We start from the raw sequence: 15,575 nt of genomic DNA, 5'->3' as shown, positions 1-15,575 counted from the left end.
TAACCGAGAGAGTTCGTCCTGCCGGAAAGCAGCACGCCCCTGCGGCAATTTACGACGTCGGCGGTGAAAGGCTCTGGAAATTCGCCGACCTCCTCCCTACAGCGGGGCGAAAGCCAGCGAGATGTTCGGTGCGAGCGACGAAGACGACACCGACTTCCTCTCGCCTAGCGGCGGGTGAGTGACAAAAGCGTGGGACAGAGGGCGTGGCTGAGAGAACCTGGCGCACGGTTGGAGGGGTCGCTCTCTTATCAGATCTCTTCCCAACTTCCGGGTCCAGACGTTTGCCGCATTTCGGTGCTCCACAGGTCTCAATCCCGACGGAGCGCGAAACTGTTGAGTCTGTCCACCGGGATTCTGGACCTGGCATCTCCCTGAAGGCGACCGTCGGGTTCGCTTTTTGCTTTCGGGGTCACAGTTTCTCCCGTGAAGTGGGGGTGATTGTTAATGAAAATACCCGTCTCAGAGTTTTTATGCCTCACCTGAGGCCGATAAGAGACTTTTTTCCGTAGATAAGGCGGTGGCACTTCAAAATTGGCGCTGGCGCGTCAGCTTCAGCATTCTTCAAGACCTAGCTTGGATGTCAGCTTTTTGTTGCTTTCCCTTCCCCACGGTCCCACAACTAGGTGTGTCTGCCTTCATCTTTGCACACCGAACCGACTAGATTATGAACCCTGATAGGACAAGGCCTGCTCACGTTGTCCATCTCTGTCCAGTGCTCAGCACAGCCCCTTGCACAGGGGGTGCTTATTGAGTGTATAAGAGGTGTGAAATTGTATTCTAAAGCTTAAAACCAATGTAATAAACTGCAATTGCTGTTCTCTGTCCCCAGCCATTATATATACCAGGCTGGGGTACAGGTCTTCAAGTGGCAGGACTTTGTCTCTTCCAGTAATTACTTAAGCATTTTCTCCTTTCTGCCATGTCAGTAGACAGCTTGACTACTTTCAAACTTGTGAGCTGTCAAGTTCTGATCCTTGCAGAGCCTGTCTTTGAATATATCTAGCCAACTTAAGAACGTAGAGTGATGAATGCACCAGTATATACTCCTTGTTCTACTAAACGCTTAGAGATTAGGTTACAAGATGATTAAGCTGCTCTGCCTGCTCTCAGCTTCCTTCTGGTCCTGGGGGTATGTTCAATACATGGTTAGATGTTCCCATTGTGGCTCAACAGTAAGGAACCCAACTAGCATCCATGAGAACCCGGGTTCCATCTCTTTCCCGCTCAGTGGGTTAAGGATCTGGCATTGCTGTGAGCTGTGGATGTGGCTCAGGTCCCAGGTTGCTGTGACTGGTGTAGGCCGGCAGTTGCAGCTTCAACTGACCCCTAGCCTGGGAACTTCCATATGCTGCAGGGTGTGGGAAAAAGACCAAAAAAAAAAACAAAAGATTAATCATGAAATGATTAATGGTCTCTTTTGGTCTTAATAAGGATTTTTGGACTTATACTGTGACCGCTCTACATTAGCCATCCTAAGTCCTCTTTTCATTCTCACCTTCCCGTTCCACCCCTACCCTCACTTAGGGTAGCCTACAGCCACTATAGTTCCACTTTGAGTTCTTTCAGTTGCTTATTTATTTTGGAGTTAAGCAATGCTTTGGTTCCTTTTTTCCCTACTCCACCCAAAAACATTGACTAAAATTGCCCTGTAGTCCAGCCATTTGCTGTTGACTGTGTAGTCAGCCTTTGGAATTAGTGCTTTTTCATCCAAACCTGTCTTGTAAATGGCCTGCCTTTTGAATATTTACAAGATGCACTTTCAATGCATTCTCCACTAGGTGCAAGCATTTGAGGGCAGTCTGTAAATGAATGTTAGATCTCCCATCTTGCATGCAACAAGCAGTGCATTGCTGACTGAAAATTCCTGCCTAGATAATGACAGTCATGTGCTCTTCTCCAGCTTCCCAGCCTGAGATAAGTTCTTGGTGGCTCAGCTATGCTGCTTTCCTGTGCAGGCTGCTCAAGGAGCTAAGACACTAGTTCTAGGCATAAGTCTGTGCCTCTAGACACAGACAACAGCTACTTGAATGATAAAAGGCTTAGTAAACAAAGTTATTCAGGTAACTTATTTTTGATCCCAGTAATAACCAGAAAAACCAAATCAGGTTTGAGAATGCAGAAAGTTTCACCAACATTCCCTGATTCAGCTTTTCCTGCTTTTTTCACTAAGGAAGTAGAACATATGACAGTGAGCACTGCCGTTGCTTCTCAGTTCCTCTTGTACAACTCTAATGGACTGTAAATATACTTGATTATTAATTTTTTTAAGTATCGTGACCAAAATATGTGGCCTACTTGATTCCACTTAAGATAGTCAAGCCTAATAGAAGTGGGCGTATTAGTGCCTAGAATGGCTGTATAGATGATTGATAATCTGTATTCCAAGTTTCTAGGCCTCTTAGAGTCCATAATTAAACTGTAAATAAAGAGTAGTCAGCAGATTCAGGAGGCTTGCTGTGTTTTTTTATTGTTTTTTGTCTTAGCCCTTTCTCTACCATTGAGTCTTTGAAATGAAGAAATGTGTGAACGCCTATTAAATGTAGGACTTCAGCTAATACAGATCCTACCCCTAAGAAACTTCCAGTTTAGTAGTAGAATAAAATCACTCCAGTAGTAATAAACACAAAGCATTTTTAAGGGGCCAGTTATGTGTATACTTGTGTTTTGGATTATATAAAAGATATATGTGGAGATATGATTAACATGGTAATGATAAATTACCCATGTAACTCTAGAAAAAAGAGAAATCTGGAACTGCTCATCAGAAAGCATTTTTATTTATTTTGCCTTTTCTAGAACCACACCTGAGGCATATGGAGGTTCCAGTCCAATTGGAGCTGTAGCCACCAGCCTACACCACAGCCACAGCAATGTGGGATCCGAGCTGCCTCTGCAACCTACAATACAGCTCAAGGCAACACTGGATCCTTAACCCACTGAGCAAGGCCAGGGATCGAACCCGTGACCTCATGGTCCCTAGTTGGCTTCATTAACCACTGAGCCACAATGGGAACTCAGGAAAACATTTTTAAGTTCTGTAAAAGGTATGGAAAAGCCTAGATTCTGATGTTGATTCTGCCCCCAGTTAGCAGTGTTACTTTGTGGACAAGTTGCTTCCCATCCTTGGCTCTCCATACCCCAGTCTATTTATTTATTTCCTTGCTTTTTAGGGCTGCACGTGAGGCATATGGAGGTTCCCAGGCTAGGGGTCCAATCAGAGCTACAGCTGCCAGGCTACGCCACAGCCACGGCAATGCAGGATCTGAGCTGTGTCTGTGACCTACACCACAGCTCATGGCAACACCAGATCCTTAACCCACTGAGCGAGGCCAGGGATAGACCCCGCACCCTCATTGTTCCTAGTCGGATTTTTCCTGGATTCGTTTCCGCTGTACTACAATGGGAACTTCCATACCCCAGTCTAATAAATGATGGGGTTGCGCTAGCTGATCTTTGAGACTTTCCAATCCTGTGGTTTTGTATTTATGCAATTATCACTTTATAGTTGTAGATCAGTTTGTGATTGATCAAGCATACTTTCTTCCTTCTAGGGGTGTCTGAGTTGGACCAGCATTTTAAGGATATGTGCACATGTATATAAAACACACCTTGTTACTCAGCGCCGGGTGCTAAACTAAGTACTATATGTGCATTATCATATTTATTTCTCTCTACTACTCTCTGAGATAGTTTTTACTATTATATCTATTTTACAAATGGGAAATTAAGGATCAGAGGGGTAAGTTGCTAAGATCAAACAGCTAAAAGTAAAAAAGAACCTGGATTTGAAATCACGCAAGCAAATTTCCACCAGATTGCCTGTATGCCTTATTATTATAGAAGTAAATGTTAGGTACTACGTTTTGGAAAAGAAGTATTTTAACAGCAAAAAGAATCCCCACTTATTAAAATGTTGATACATCATAAATACATGTGTTACTATTTTTGATGAGAAAAGAAAAGGTGTATAAAACTCAGGTTAGATAAGGACTTTGACACCTAAATGCATTGGTTAACATTTATTTTAAGAATATGATTAATGCAGTAATGACTTTTCCTATGAGTTAGAAACTTAAGAGACTTAAATCCAGAGTTTGCAAGTCCATTTGTGGGAACATAGTTGGGGGAGTGTGTACATTTGAGAACATTATAGAAGCGGAAAAATGGAATAAACTACAGAAAAAAACTCATGCCCCTGAAGTCTGTGTAGAGTTCATTTTTAAAAATTAATGGAAAGTTTAAAAAAAAAAAGAAGTTCCCATCGTGGTGCAGGGGAAACAATCTGACTAGGAACCATGAGGTTTGTAGGTTTGATCCCTGACCTTGCTCAGTGGGTTAAGGATCTCGTGTTGCCATGAGTTGTGGTGTAGGTCACAGATGTGGCTGGGATCTGGCATGGCTGTAGCTGTGGCTGACAGCTCTAGCTCCGATTGGACCCCTAGCCTGGGAACCTCCATGTGCCTTGGGTGTGGCCCTAAAAGAAAAAAAAAAAAATTAATAGAAAGTAGATTTAATCTGAAAGACAGTTGGGTTGACCAGGCTTTGGAATTGATTTTTGCAGTCATCAAATGGCTGACCTTTAAGGAAAAACAAATCAAATACCCTTAGTTTACAGAAGTTAACAAGGACATTCTTATCACTGGTTTGTGTGTAATCTGTTAATCTTAACTAGGTTTTAAGTTTTTTCACAAGGTTAAAGACATTGCTCAACTCTTCCAGAATCTTGGTCCTTTTAGGGGAAATCTGCTCAGATTGCCCTGGCTAGGAGAAATCTTAATCGCTTCTCAATTTCATTAACATCTTTTGATGTCATCTGTAGGCCAGCATTGCTCTTTACCCTTGGAGTATCATTTAAACCTCTTAGTCCTTTATTTATTTATTGCTTTTTAGGGTCGCATATGGAGGTTCCCAGGCTGTGGTTCCCACAGCCACAGCAACCAGGATACAAGCCTCATCTGCAACCTACACCACAGCTCAGGGCAACGCCAGATCCTTACCCACTGAGTAAGGCCAGGGATTGAACCTGCATCCTCAAGGATGTTAGATTTGTTAACCACTGAGCCACTACGGAAACTCCCTTAGTCCTGTAAAGTAGGCATTGTTGGCCCCACTTACAGGAAACCCACAGTACACTATTTTGAGAAAACAAGGTAGTAGTTTCCTTTCTTTCCTTTTTTTTTTTTTTGTTTCTTTGGTTCTTTTTGCTTCTTAGGGTTGCACGTGCAGCATATGTAAGTTCTCAGGATAGGGATTGAATCTGGTCCTACAGCTGCCGGCCTACACCACAGCCATAGCAACACGGGATCCAAGCCTCGTCTGTGACCTATACCACAGCTCATGGTAACCCCGAATCCTTAACCCACTGAGCAAGGCCAGGGATCAGACCCACATCCTCATGGAGGCTAGTCAGGTTCGTTACTGCTAAGCCACAATGGGAACTCCCACGGCAATTTCAAGTCAAATTATTTTGTAAAGTGCTAGTATGTATTATACATTATTGGGTAAAAAGGGCCAAAAGAGTAGTTGGGAGTACTTTACCTAATCTAAGGATTCCATTGGAGAGGAGGAGCTTAGAGCTAGACTAGACTTTGAGTTCATTATCGAGCCTATTTTATACCAGATGCTAGGCAAAATAATAGTCAAGTAACGATTGTAACAAGTCATCAATTATTATGTTATATGATAAATGACTGAATAAATTTTATTAATCTCTATGGACTGTGACTCCGTATAAGAGCTGCTTGTTATATATCTCATATTACAGTTTGCAGTTATATACTCTATACCTTATTACCTTGTTAGAATATATACACTGCTTGAAAATAGAACCCAGATTTGATCACCAATGCGTACCCAGCCCATAATGCAGTGTCTGATGCATATTTCTTGAATGAAGTATAGATTTATATGGAAGCTAGACTTTGAGATTAAGGGGTAGCTTCCAGAGGAAGAATGTTTCAGGCAGAGGGAATAGCATATCAAAAAGCTGTAGATTGGAAAGGTCTTGCTTTATTTGAGAAGTTAAAAGATCTCCATTGTGACTGTAGCATGCAGTTGGAGATGAGCAGTGGACAGATAGGAGGTGAAGGCAGTAAGGAGAGGTGAGGTCTTCAAGGGGCTTAGAAAAGTTGTCTTGTGCAGTTTGGATTTTTATCTTGGTAACACTGAGGTGTCATTGAGAGTTTTAAAGAGGAAAGAGACTTGATCTAATTTGTTTTGTAGAGAGATCACTATGGGTGCAGTGGGGAGGATGGATAAGAAGCAGGCATTGAAACTGAGCAGGGCCCTGTGGGACTCCTGGGCCCAAGCCTTCCTTTGTTCCCCATTTCTTGTATTTAGGGAATAAGCTTCAGCCTCCAAGACCTTCCCTGAATTCCAAAGGGTAGGTTCAGACAGTGGCTAAACAGAGAAGGGAGGGGGATACAGAGAGCAATCAAGAAACAATAGTGCAGCTTTAGGGCAGGGTCCTGGGGTCTCCTCAAGGAATATACACAACAAGATCTTTGAGTTCTTCTGAAGAACTAAAACCATCAACAAATGAAAGCCAGAGAGGAGGACCACTAGATCCAGTAATAGGGCCACTAAACTCCAACTTTGAAGAAGAATACAGGTTTGCACCTGCCCTGGTCATGTCCATGGCCCTATTTTCTCCTCTCAAACTATAAAACCACTTCCTAATCTCTCCCAAGTGAGGGCACAGAGCTTTTAGGGGATTGGGCCTCTATGGTTTCCTTTGCCTAGCAAAGCAGGATAGCTATTTTTTTTTCTCCTTCCCCGAAAGCTTTTGGCATTTGTTTCCTTTTTTTTTTTTTAATTGTCTTTTTTTTTTTTTTAAGACCTGAACCCATGGAATATGGAAATTCCCAGGCTAGGGGTCGAATTGGAGCTGCAGCTGCTGGCCTACACCTCAGCCACAGCAATGCAGGATCTGAGCAGTGCCTGTAACCTACACCACAACTTGCAGCAAGCCGGATCCTTAACCCACTGAACAAAGCCAGGGATCCAACCCGTGTCCTCATGGATCCCATGCTGAGCCACAATGGGAACTCCTTGTCTCTGAATTTCTTTTTCTTTTTTTTTTTTTTTTTGTCTTCTGTCCTTTTAGGGCCGCACCCAAGGCATATGGAGGTTCCCAGGCTAGGGTTCTAATAAGAGCTACAGCTGATGGCCTATACCACAGCCACAGCAATACCAGATCCAAGCCGCATCTGCGACCTACTACACCACAGCTCACGGCCGGATCCTTAACCCACTGAGTGAGGCCAGGGATCGAACCTGCAACCTCGTTGTTCCTAGTTGGATTCGTTTCCACTGTGCCACAGTAGGAACTCCTGTTTCCACATTTCTATTTGGCACCACCGGTGGACGGGGCCAGGTTTTGCCAACAGCATGACCAGGGCAGGGAGATGATTCAGGAGGTAATTGCAGTACTTCAAGCAATGTTGATGTGATGGTAGCCTGAACTAGAGAAGTGACAGTAAGAATGGCGGGAAATGAATAAGTTCACAAAATAGCAAGTACACTCAAATGGACTCAGCAATTGGTCATGAATAGCTGGAGAAAGAAAAGTCAAGGTTGATGCTCAGATTTCAGTTTTGGTTATGGATGTTTGCAAAAAACGGTAACATAGTAGAAATGAGACAATTATCTTTAGAAAGACCTGCTTACACATTTGGCACTTGGCTGGCAGCCAGAACTGGACTGGTAAACAGTTCTCCACACTGATATAAAACTATCTACAAATGATAGGAGCAGCTCACTGTGCCTGATCTGTACACATGATATAGTTTATACTAAACCTTGTCTTCTAGGAGTCTAGAATTTTAGTAAATGATAGAAGATTACTATGTGACTAGCTCACAGTGAAAAACCTTGGCCACCGAGTGTCTAGTGAGCTTTTCTGGCAGACCACAATCACACATGTTGTTACAACTAGTTGCTGGACGAATTTAACGTGTCTGTGGGAGAAGACTCTGAGCAGCTTTTTCCTGGTTTCCTCTGGACTTTGCTCCAAAGATCCTTTTTCCTTTGCTGATTTTGCTGTGTATCCTTTGTAATAGATCTTAGACCTGTGTACAATTCTATGCAGAGTTCAGTGAGTCCTTCCAGCAAATCACTGAGCCTAGGGACAGTCTTGAAGATCCTGATAACAAAATGTCATTCATCAAGAGTGAGGACAGAGTTTGCCAGGGCAGTGGGCTTTGGAAAATGTGATTGCTGTTTGGACCTGGTGCATTTTTCTTCACTGTGGAATATCTGTGTTGGCTGGCACTCAGACACAAATTTTGGGCCAAGAATACAGATTTGTGCAGCATTAGCATTGTTGCTAATATTGTTGCGGAAAACCAGTAAACGTGGTTTTACAGTTTGAGAGTGGAAAACAGAGCGACGGATAAGGATCAGGGGAGGTGCAAGCTTGTTTTCATTCATTGAAGGTTTTAGTTCTGCCAAGAACTCAAAGATCTTGTTATGTATATTCCTTGAGGTGAAACCAAGACCATACCCCAAGGTTGCACTGTTGTTTCGTGACTGTTCCTCCCCTAGTCTCTGTATCCCCTCCCTCTTCTAATTAGCAACTGTTTGAACCTACCCTTTGGAAGTCTGGGAAGGTCATGGAGAGATGGAAAGACGTTGAGAGGGGTGCTCGCATGGGAGTTCTCCCTGTGGTACAGTGGGTTAATGACCTGGCTTGTTTCTGTGGAGGTACTAGTCCCATCCCCCCACCTATCAGAGTGGGTTAAGGATACCGAGTTCCTGCAGCTGTGGTTCAGGCTCAGGATGGGTGCCTGGCCTGGGAATTTCCATATGCCGTGGGTGCAGCTGAAAAAGAAAAGGGGGGGGCATTAACATTAATTGATGTCTTATTTTGTCCAGTCCTTTCTCTTCTTGCTGAAACTTGGTCTCTGTCCACCAGCGCCAGATAGAAATGTGGAGACAGAGTTTGGGTGAGGGAGAGAAAATAGTTCTGTTGCTTTGCCAGGTGAAGGAGAACAAAGCAGGCTAATTCCCAAAAGACTGTGCCCTCCCTTGAGAAAGGCCAGGAAATGGTTTTCTAGTTGAGGAGTAGAAAATAGGGCCACAGATAAGGATCAGGGTGGATGCAAGCTTTCATTCATCTTCAAATTTGGTGTTTAGTGGTCCTGGCACTGGTTCTAGTGGTCCTTCTCTCTGGCTTTCATTTATTGATGGTTTTAGTTCTTCAGAAGAACTCAAAGATCTTGTTATGTATGTATATTCCTTGAGGAGAAACCAGGACCCTGCCCCAAAGCTGCACTTGACTGCTCCTCCCTGGTCTCTGTATCCCCTCCCTTCCCTGATTAGCAACTGTTTGACCTACCCTTTGGAACTCAGGGAAGGTCTTGTCTTGGAGGCTGAATGAAGCCTATTTCCTACAAACAAGAAATGGGGAACACAGGAAGGCTTGTATGTCCAGGAGCCCCACAGGGTCCTACTTGGTTTCATTCTCTCCCCTGCAGGTATCCACTGAAGTCAAAAGAAGAGTTTGTTTAAAGAAGAACAAATAAATTGACAATGTAAAAAGGCAGAATGCAGGCCAAATAAGTTAAGGGCTGTTTATTAACGAAGAGGTGGTTGGTGACTTTATTTTTATTTATTTATTTATTTTTTGCTTTTTAGGGCCGCACCTGCGGCAGGTGGAGGTTCCCAGGCTAGGGGTCTAATCGGAGGTACAGCTGCCGGCCTATACCACAGCCACAGCAACACCAGATCGGAGCCCTATCTGCGACCTACACCACAGCTCATAGCCAGATCCTCAACCCACTGAGCGAGGCCAGGGATCAAATCAGCAACTTCATGGTTCCTAGTCGGATTGGTTTCCGCTGTGCCACAATGGGAACTCTGATGGTTGGTGACTTTAGTAAGAGCAGTTTAAGTGGAATGCTTGGGGCATAAGATTCGTCCCAAGGGCTGATAAAAGAATGGCTCTGCCTGTTAGATGAAATGGTAGATGGACTATGCCCCATGGAGTAAGTTTGTAGTACACCTTTACAAATAGGAGGAGCTCCCATGTGGCACAGTGGATTAAGAATGTGGCATTGTCACTAGTGCTGTGGCATGGGTTCCATCCCTGGTCTGTGAACTTCACGTGACACTGGTATGGCCAAAAAAAAAAATAAAATAATAATAATAATAGGAAACTGATTTGCTAAAGGCAAGAATTTAGTGTGAGGAGGGAGTTCCCATTGTGGAGCAGTAGTTAACGAATCTGACTAGGAACCATGAGGTTGCAGGTTCGATCCCTGGCCTCGCTCAGTGGGTTAAGGATCTGGCGTTGCCGTGAGCTGTGGTGTAGGTTGCAGACGAGGCTCGGATCCCATGTTGCTGTGGCTCCTGGCTTAGGCTGGCGGCTACAGCTCCGATTAGACCCCTAGCCTGGGAACCTCCATATGCCATAGGAGTGGCCCAAGAAGAGGCAAAAAGACAAAAAGAAAAAAAAAAAAAGAATTTAGTGTGAGGAGACCATAGCATCTGGACAAATCAAAATCATCTCAGTTTGCAGATGCAGAAACTGAGATCCAGAAAGAAGAGATGCCTTGACCAAAGTCCTGGGGACAGGGAAGGCCATTTGATGCTGCTCAGATCGGAGATACAATTTTGGGAGTGCCTGTCATGGTACAGTGGAAACAAATCCGACTGGGAACCATGAAGTTTCGGATTCAATCCCTGGCCTCGCTCAGTAGGTTAAGGATTCGGCATTGCTGTGAGCTTTGGTGTAGGTCACATACACGACTTGGATCCACCGTTGCTGTGGCTCCTGGCATAGGCCGGCAGCTACAGCTCCGATTCGACCCCCTAGCCTGGGAACCTCCATATGTTTTGGGTGTGGCCCTAAAAAGATGACCAAAAAAAAAAAGGAAGACAGTTTTGATTTCAAAGACTCTTAGCTGCCTCTTCTAATATTGAATGGTGGGATATGTAGTCAAGGTGGTGTTTCTTTATTGTTGGAGGGTGAACAGTTTTTATAATAATTCCAGGTTTGAGATATGTTGAAATATCATTTTTATTTTCTATTAACAGTGCCAGATTGGCTTCTCTTTTTGGACCAGATCAGGCAGTTGCTGGCCATGGAAATGAGTTCTTCCAGTATACAGCCCCAAAGCAGCCTAAGAAAGGCCAGGGCACAGTATCAACAGGTGAGTTAAGAGGTTAGGATTGGCCTCTGGGGAATGGTAAACAACCTGCCAATAGGGACCTGCCAGATCATCCATCCTTGATCAGTCTGGCCAGGCTCACTGCCATTGAGGTGCGTGCTGCTCCGAGTTCTGAACTCCTGAATTCCAGCAGCTAGTTAGTATGTCCCTTTTTGGAAACTAATGGGAAAATGTCACAGGCAAGCTCTTTTGCCCCATGTGGATACCACTCTCTGAAACTCTGCCCAGGGCAGTCTTAAGTAGGCAATGTCCAATGTTTTAGCGGGAGGGAAGAGCTGCTTTTCACGTCTTTTCACCTGGATGGGTTAGATGTATGCTGACAGTGAATTTTTCCCAGCTAGACAGTGTATCCCTGTACCTTTCATCATGATGGACACAAATATTTGTTGACTGAAATGGGAGGCTAATTTTTTTTTTTGTCTTTTTGCTATTTCTTGGGCCGCTCCCGCGGCATATGGAGGTTCCCAGGTTAGGGGCCGAATTGGAGCTGTAGCCATTGGCCTACGCCAGAGCCACAGCAACGCGGGATCCAAGCCGCGTCTGCAACCTACACCACAGCTCACGGCAACGCCGGATCGTTAACCCACTGAGCAAGGGCAGGGACCGAACCCGCAACCTCATGGTTCCTAGTCGGATTCGTTAACCACTGCGCCACGACGGGAACTCCCGGGAGGCTAATATTTTTTAAATGCCTCCTATGTGTCTGGTCTCAGGTGCTTTACTTAGATTGTCTTATTTAATTCTCACAATTCTACAAAATGGGTGAGGCTCAGAGAGGTTTAGGGACTTGGTTAGAGTCATACAGTAGTAAGTGACAGAGCTAGGCTTTGAAGCCTGATTTGACTCACTCCAAAGCTTTTTCGCCCCCCTTTATACTTTATCGAAGAAGCTAAGGAGCAAGGGACTGATAGAAATTACCCAGAGTAGATGGGTGGGAAAGGACATTAAATTAAATATCTGTTGAATGAAGAGGAAAGTATTGAGTGTCTTTTACATGGTAGGCACAATGCTGGCACTGAGGATATTGTTAGTATATTTAGAGTTGAATAGTTGCGGCAGGTACTGTTATGGCCCATAAAGCCTAAAATATTTACTCTTTGGCTCTTGACAAAATGTTTGCTGACTCTTGCTCTAAATCTTACCTGTCACTTTTGGCAGTTTTGCTGTGGATTGCTGGTCCTGTTCTCCAAGCCATAACCTGGCCAGATTTCTAGTCGGCTATGCCTTATATTTCCTGAGCTGCATCTCTTCATCAGTGGTATACTTTTAACTCAGTTTAAAGTGGTTGAGTTAATGGATGTGGATAAAAACAACCAACCAACAACCAACCTCAGTCCCCACCCAATGAAGTAACTTGATTTTTTAAAATTAGAAAACAGCAACAACTATTAGTTAATTATATTTTCAAAGGGGAATTATAGAGGCATTTCAACCCAAAAATTACTCATACTGTCTGACGCAGACATTTACAAATAAAATAAAAACTAGCAATACAGGGAGTAACCACCATGGCACAGCAGGATCGGCAGCATCTTAGGAGCACTGAGATGTGAGTTCAGTCCCCCACCCGGCACAGTGGGTTAGGGATCCAGCATTGCCACAGCTGTGGCCTAGATAGAGACCAAGGCTCAGATTAGACCCCTGGCCTGGGAGTTCCATAGGCCGCAGAGCAGCCAAAAATGGAAAAAAGAAAAGAGAAAAAACAGCAGTACAGGAGATGCTGTCTGTTCAAGGGATATTTATATAACAAGTCTTTGTGGGGAAGGAAGTAGTTGCAGCATAGTTCTTGAATCTGTTTCGATTTTTATAAAACAGAGCAATTAGATAAAAAAGAAACCTATGGATGATATTTACAACAAAACCAATGGGAAAGGTGTTTTCATGAACCCCCAAATACAAGCAGGTATGGAACAAGGCTTTCCTGGTGTCCACATTTGCACAGGAGTCAGTAGGGAAGCAATGGAGAATACCTGAGTCCAAGAATGAGAGAACCCCAAAATAGCTACCAGGTGTTCATGGAAAACATAGCAGGCCAAGCTGAAACTGGAAAGCCTTTTGCCTGCTCTCGTAGTGGGTAAGTACAAGGGGTTGATGATGGGGACTGGAAGACCCGAAGCATCTTGCGCCTATCAACTTTTGAAACTTACCCACCATAATGACCTTCTAGGAGCAGTCCCCACCCTGAGAAGAACCTGTTGGGAGTAGTGGATGGGGATGTTAGAATGAAGGAAAGAGGATCCAGGTAAAGTAGGGCTAGAATAGAATCCTGAAGCCTTAGGAGGAAGCTCCCCCCTTCCCTGCCTTTTTTGAACTCTGTATAACAACAGAAGAGTGAATTCCATGGAGTCAGGAAAGCCACCCTGAACCACACTTCTGTCTAAAAGTTCAGAAGGAAAAAAATAAAAGTTCCAAAAGGCAAATTTGACATAAAAATGAAAAGCATCCAGTCTGGTAGATAAGCACCCAGTCTGAAGAGTTGTACAAAATGAAAATTTTTAATTTTATTTTTGGCTTCAGTGTGCAGGGACTTAATGTGGGATCTCAGTTCCCAGACCAGGGGTTGAACCCCTGCCACTGGAGTGAAAACACTGCTAGACCACCAGGAAACTCCCATGAAAGTCTTTTTATAGGCTGAAGGGAGTCTTGTGTAATACCAGGCTGACCTTTAGAGGATAGCAGAGGCCTATCAGACAGATTGCCTAACTCTTGCTGATGAGATCATTCCCGATTGATTGATTGATTCTGTTTCTGGGAGAGCCAAAACTCTAATTAGGTTGAATCTGTGTGGTGAGGTGGGGCCTAGCCTAAATCACTCCATTTGGGCCTGTTGTCTTGTTTGTAACAACAAAAAGAATCAAACAAGGATCCTTCTGAAAATAAGTTCTTGGTTGCTGTGTCTATAACCATGTTCTCACTATTTCATCAGCAGATTCATTGGTGAGTATAAATATGTGATTTACTTTAAAAACTATTTTTAAATGTTAATGTTACTATATACCACTGTGAAAGAAAGCAGCGGATGTAATCTGAATATCATCAATTTTCTACTCCAGAAGTAAGGCAATGGGAAACAACATTTTTTTTTTTTAACTGTCAAAATAATTGGAAGGAAAAAAGAAAGTAGATAGAATGTGACCTTTCTTTCTAGATAGTGCTTCTTGTCCAGCCCAAAGACTTGTTTGGAGTGGAGCCAGAGTCCTGGGTTCTAGTCCTAGGCTTGCCGCTGTCATCGTGAAAGGCACTTGGGAGCTCCGAGCCTGTTTCCTCAGCCTCAGACAAGGTCATAGGGCTGTTTTGTGGCTTAAATGAGGACAATGCTCATGAAAGCATTGTATCACTAACTACAAAGTTAAAGAAGAGTATGGGGTGTTTTTGTTTTTTGTTTTCCTTTTTTTAGCCGTCCAAGGCATATGGAGTTCCTGGGCCAGGGATCAGATCTGAGATGGAGTTGTGACTAGTGCTACAGCTGCAGCAGCATTGGATCCTTAACCCATTGTGCTGGGGATCCCTGAGTTCCCAAGACACCACTGATCCCAATTTGCCACAAGGGTAACTCCTAAAGAATAGAAGTTTTGAAGCTTTTTTTGTTTGTTTGTTTGTTTGCCACACCTGCGGAATGTGGAAGTTCCCAGGCCAAGTATCAGACCCAAGCCACAGCAGTGACCTGAGCTGCAGCAGTGACGATGCCAGATCCTTTAGCCACTGAGCTGCCAGGGGACTCCTGAAGTTGCTTTAAAGTTTAAAAATCAGTTTCAAGCAAGAAATTAATGCCAACTTTGTTTTCTCCTTCATCTCCAGGAAATCAGGTGACACCAAAAACAGCACCCACCACAACAGGCACATCCACAGTATTGGTTGCAATAGCAGTCCACGCATATCGTTAGTAAGTAGATGAGAAGGGATGCTTTCTGAAGTTGGTTGGGAAGGGGTGCCGCCGGTGTGGGTTAAGCCCCTGTCTTTTCTCTCTCTGCTCGTGCAAAATAGCTACTCAATCCTGCCATAGACAAAAGTGTCAGTGATGCTCTTTAACATCTCAGTTGGAGGATTTTGCATACAAAACTTTGAAGAGCTGTACCCTCTCTAGGAAATGGTTATACCCTCAACAGCTGCCTTTTTAAGTGCTCAAAGAAATACCATGAATAGTAGATGTTTACAGAGTAAAGAAGTTGTATAAGAGCTTTAAATTATAAACCACTCACTTCTCTCCCTTTCTAGAGACTGAATGACTAGATTCCCCACTTGTCTATGGCAGAAAAGGAAGCTGGTTCTACTTAGTTGAAGGGGGTATTAATACCTGTTTTTTCTTGCTTCTGTAGCACAAATGGTCAGTATGTAAAGCAGGGCAAATTTGGTGCTGCAGTCCTGGGAAATCACACAGCCAGAGAGGTGAGAATGCCCCTTGTC

At 43.8% G+C, this 15,575-nt stretch overlaps 1 protein-coding gene across 3 annotated transcripts in view; it reads left to right on the top strand.

The window, feature by feature from the left end:
- Window position 1: 1 nt before the first annotated feature.
- FKBP15 (FKBP prolyl isomerase family member 15) overlaps window positions 2–15,575 on the top strand; it is a 60,331-nt gene continuing 44,757 nt past the window's right edge. For 2 of the 3 annotated variants that reach the window (XM_047768183.1, XM_047768182.1), the window contains exons 1-4: window positions 2–174; window positions 11,038–11,153; window positions 14,970–15,054; window positions 15,488–15,557. In XM_047768183.1, coding sequence (XP_047624139.1) covers window positions 122–174; window positions 11,038–11,153; window positions 14,970–15,054; window positions 15,488–15,557 — 324 coding nt within the window. In that variant the 5' untranslated portion in view covers window positions 2–121. The remainder of the gene's footprint in view (window positions 175–11,037; window positions 11,154–14,969; window positions 15,055–15,487; window positions 15,558–15,575) is intronic. The other variant, XM_047768184.1, reaches the window with a different exon arrangement.

Source organism: Phacochoerus africanus, chromosome 2, assembly GCF_016906955.1.
Source record: "Phacochoerus africanus isolate WHEZ1 chromosome 2, ROS_Pafr_v1, whole genome shotgun sequence".
Lineage (NCBI taxonomy): Eukaryota > Metazoa > Chordata > Mammalia > Artiodactyla > Suidae > Phacochoerus > Phacochoerus africanus.
This window is presented reverse-complemented; position numbering and strand designations above follow the sequence as displayed.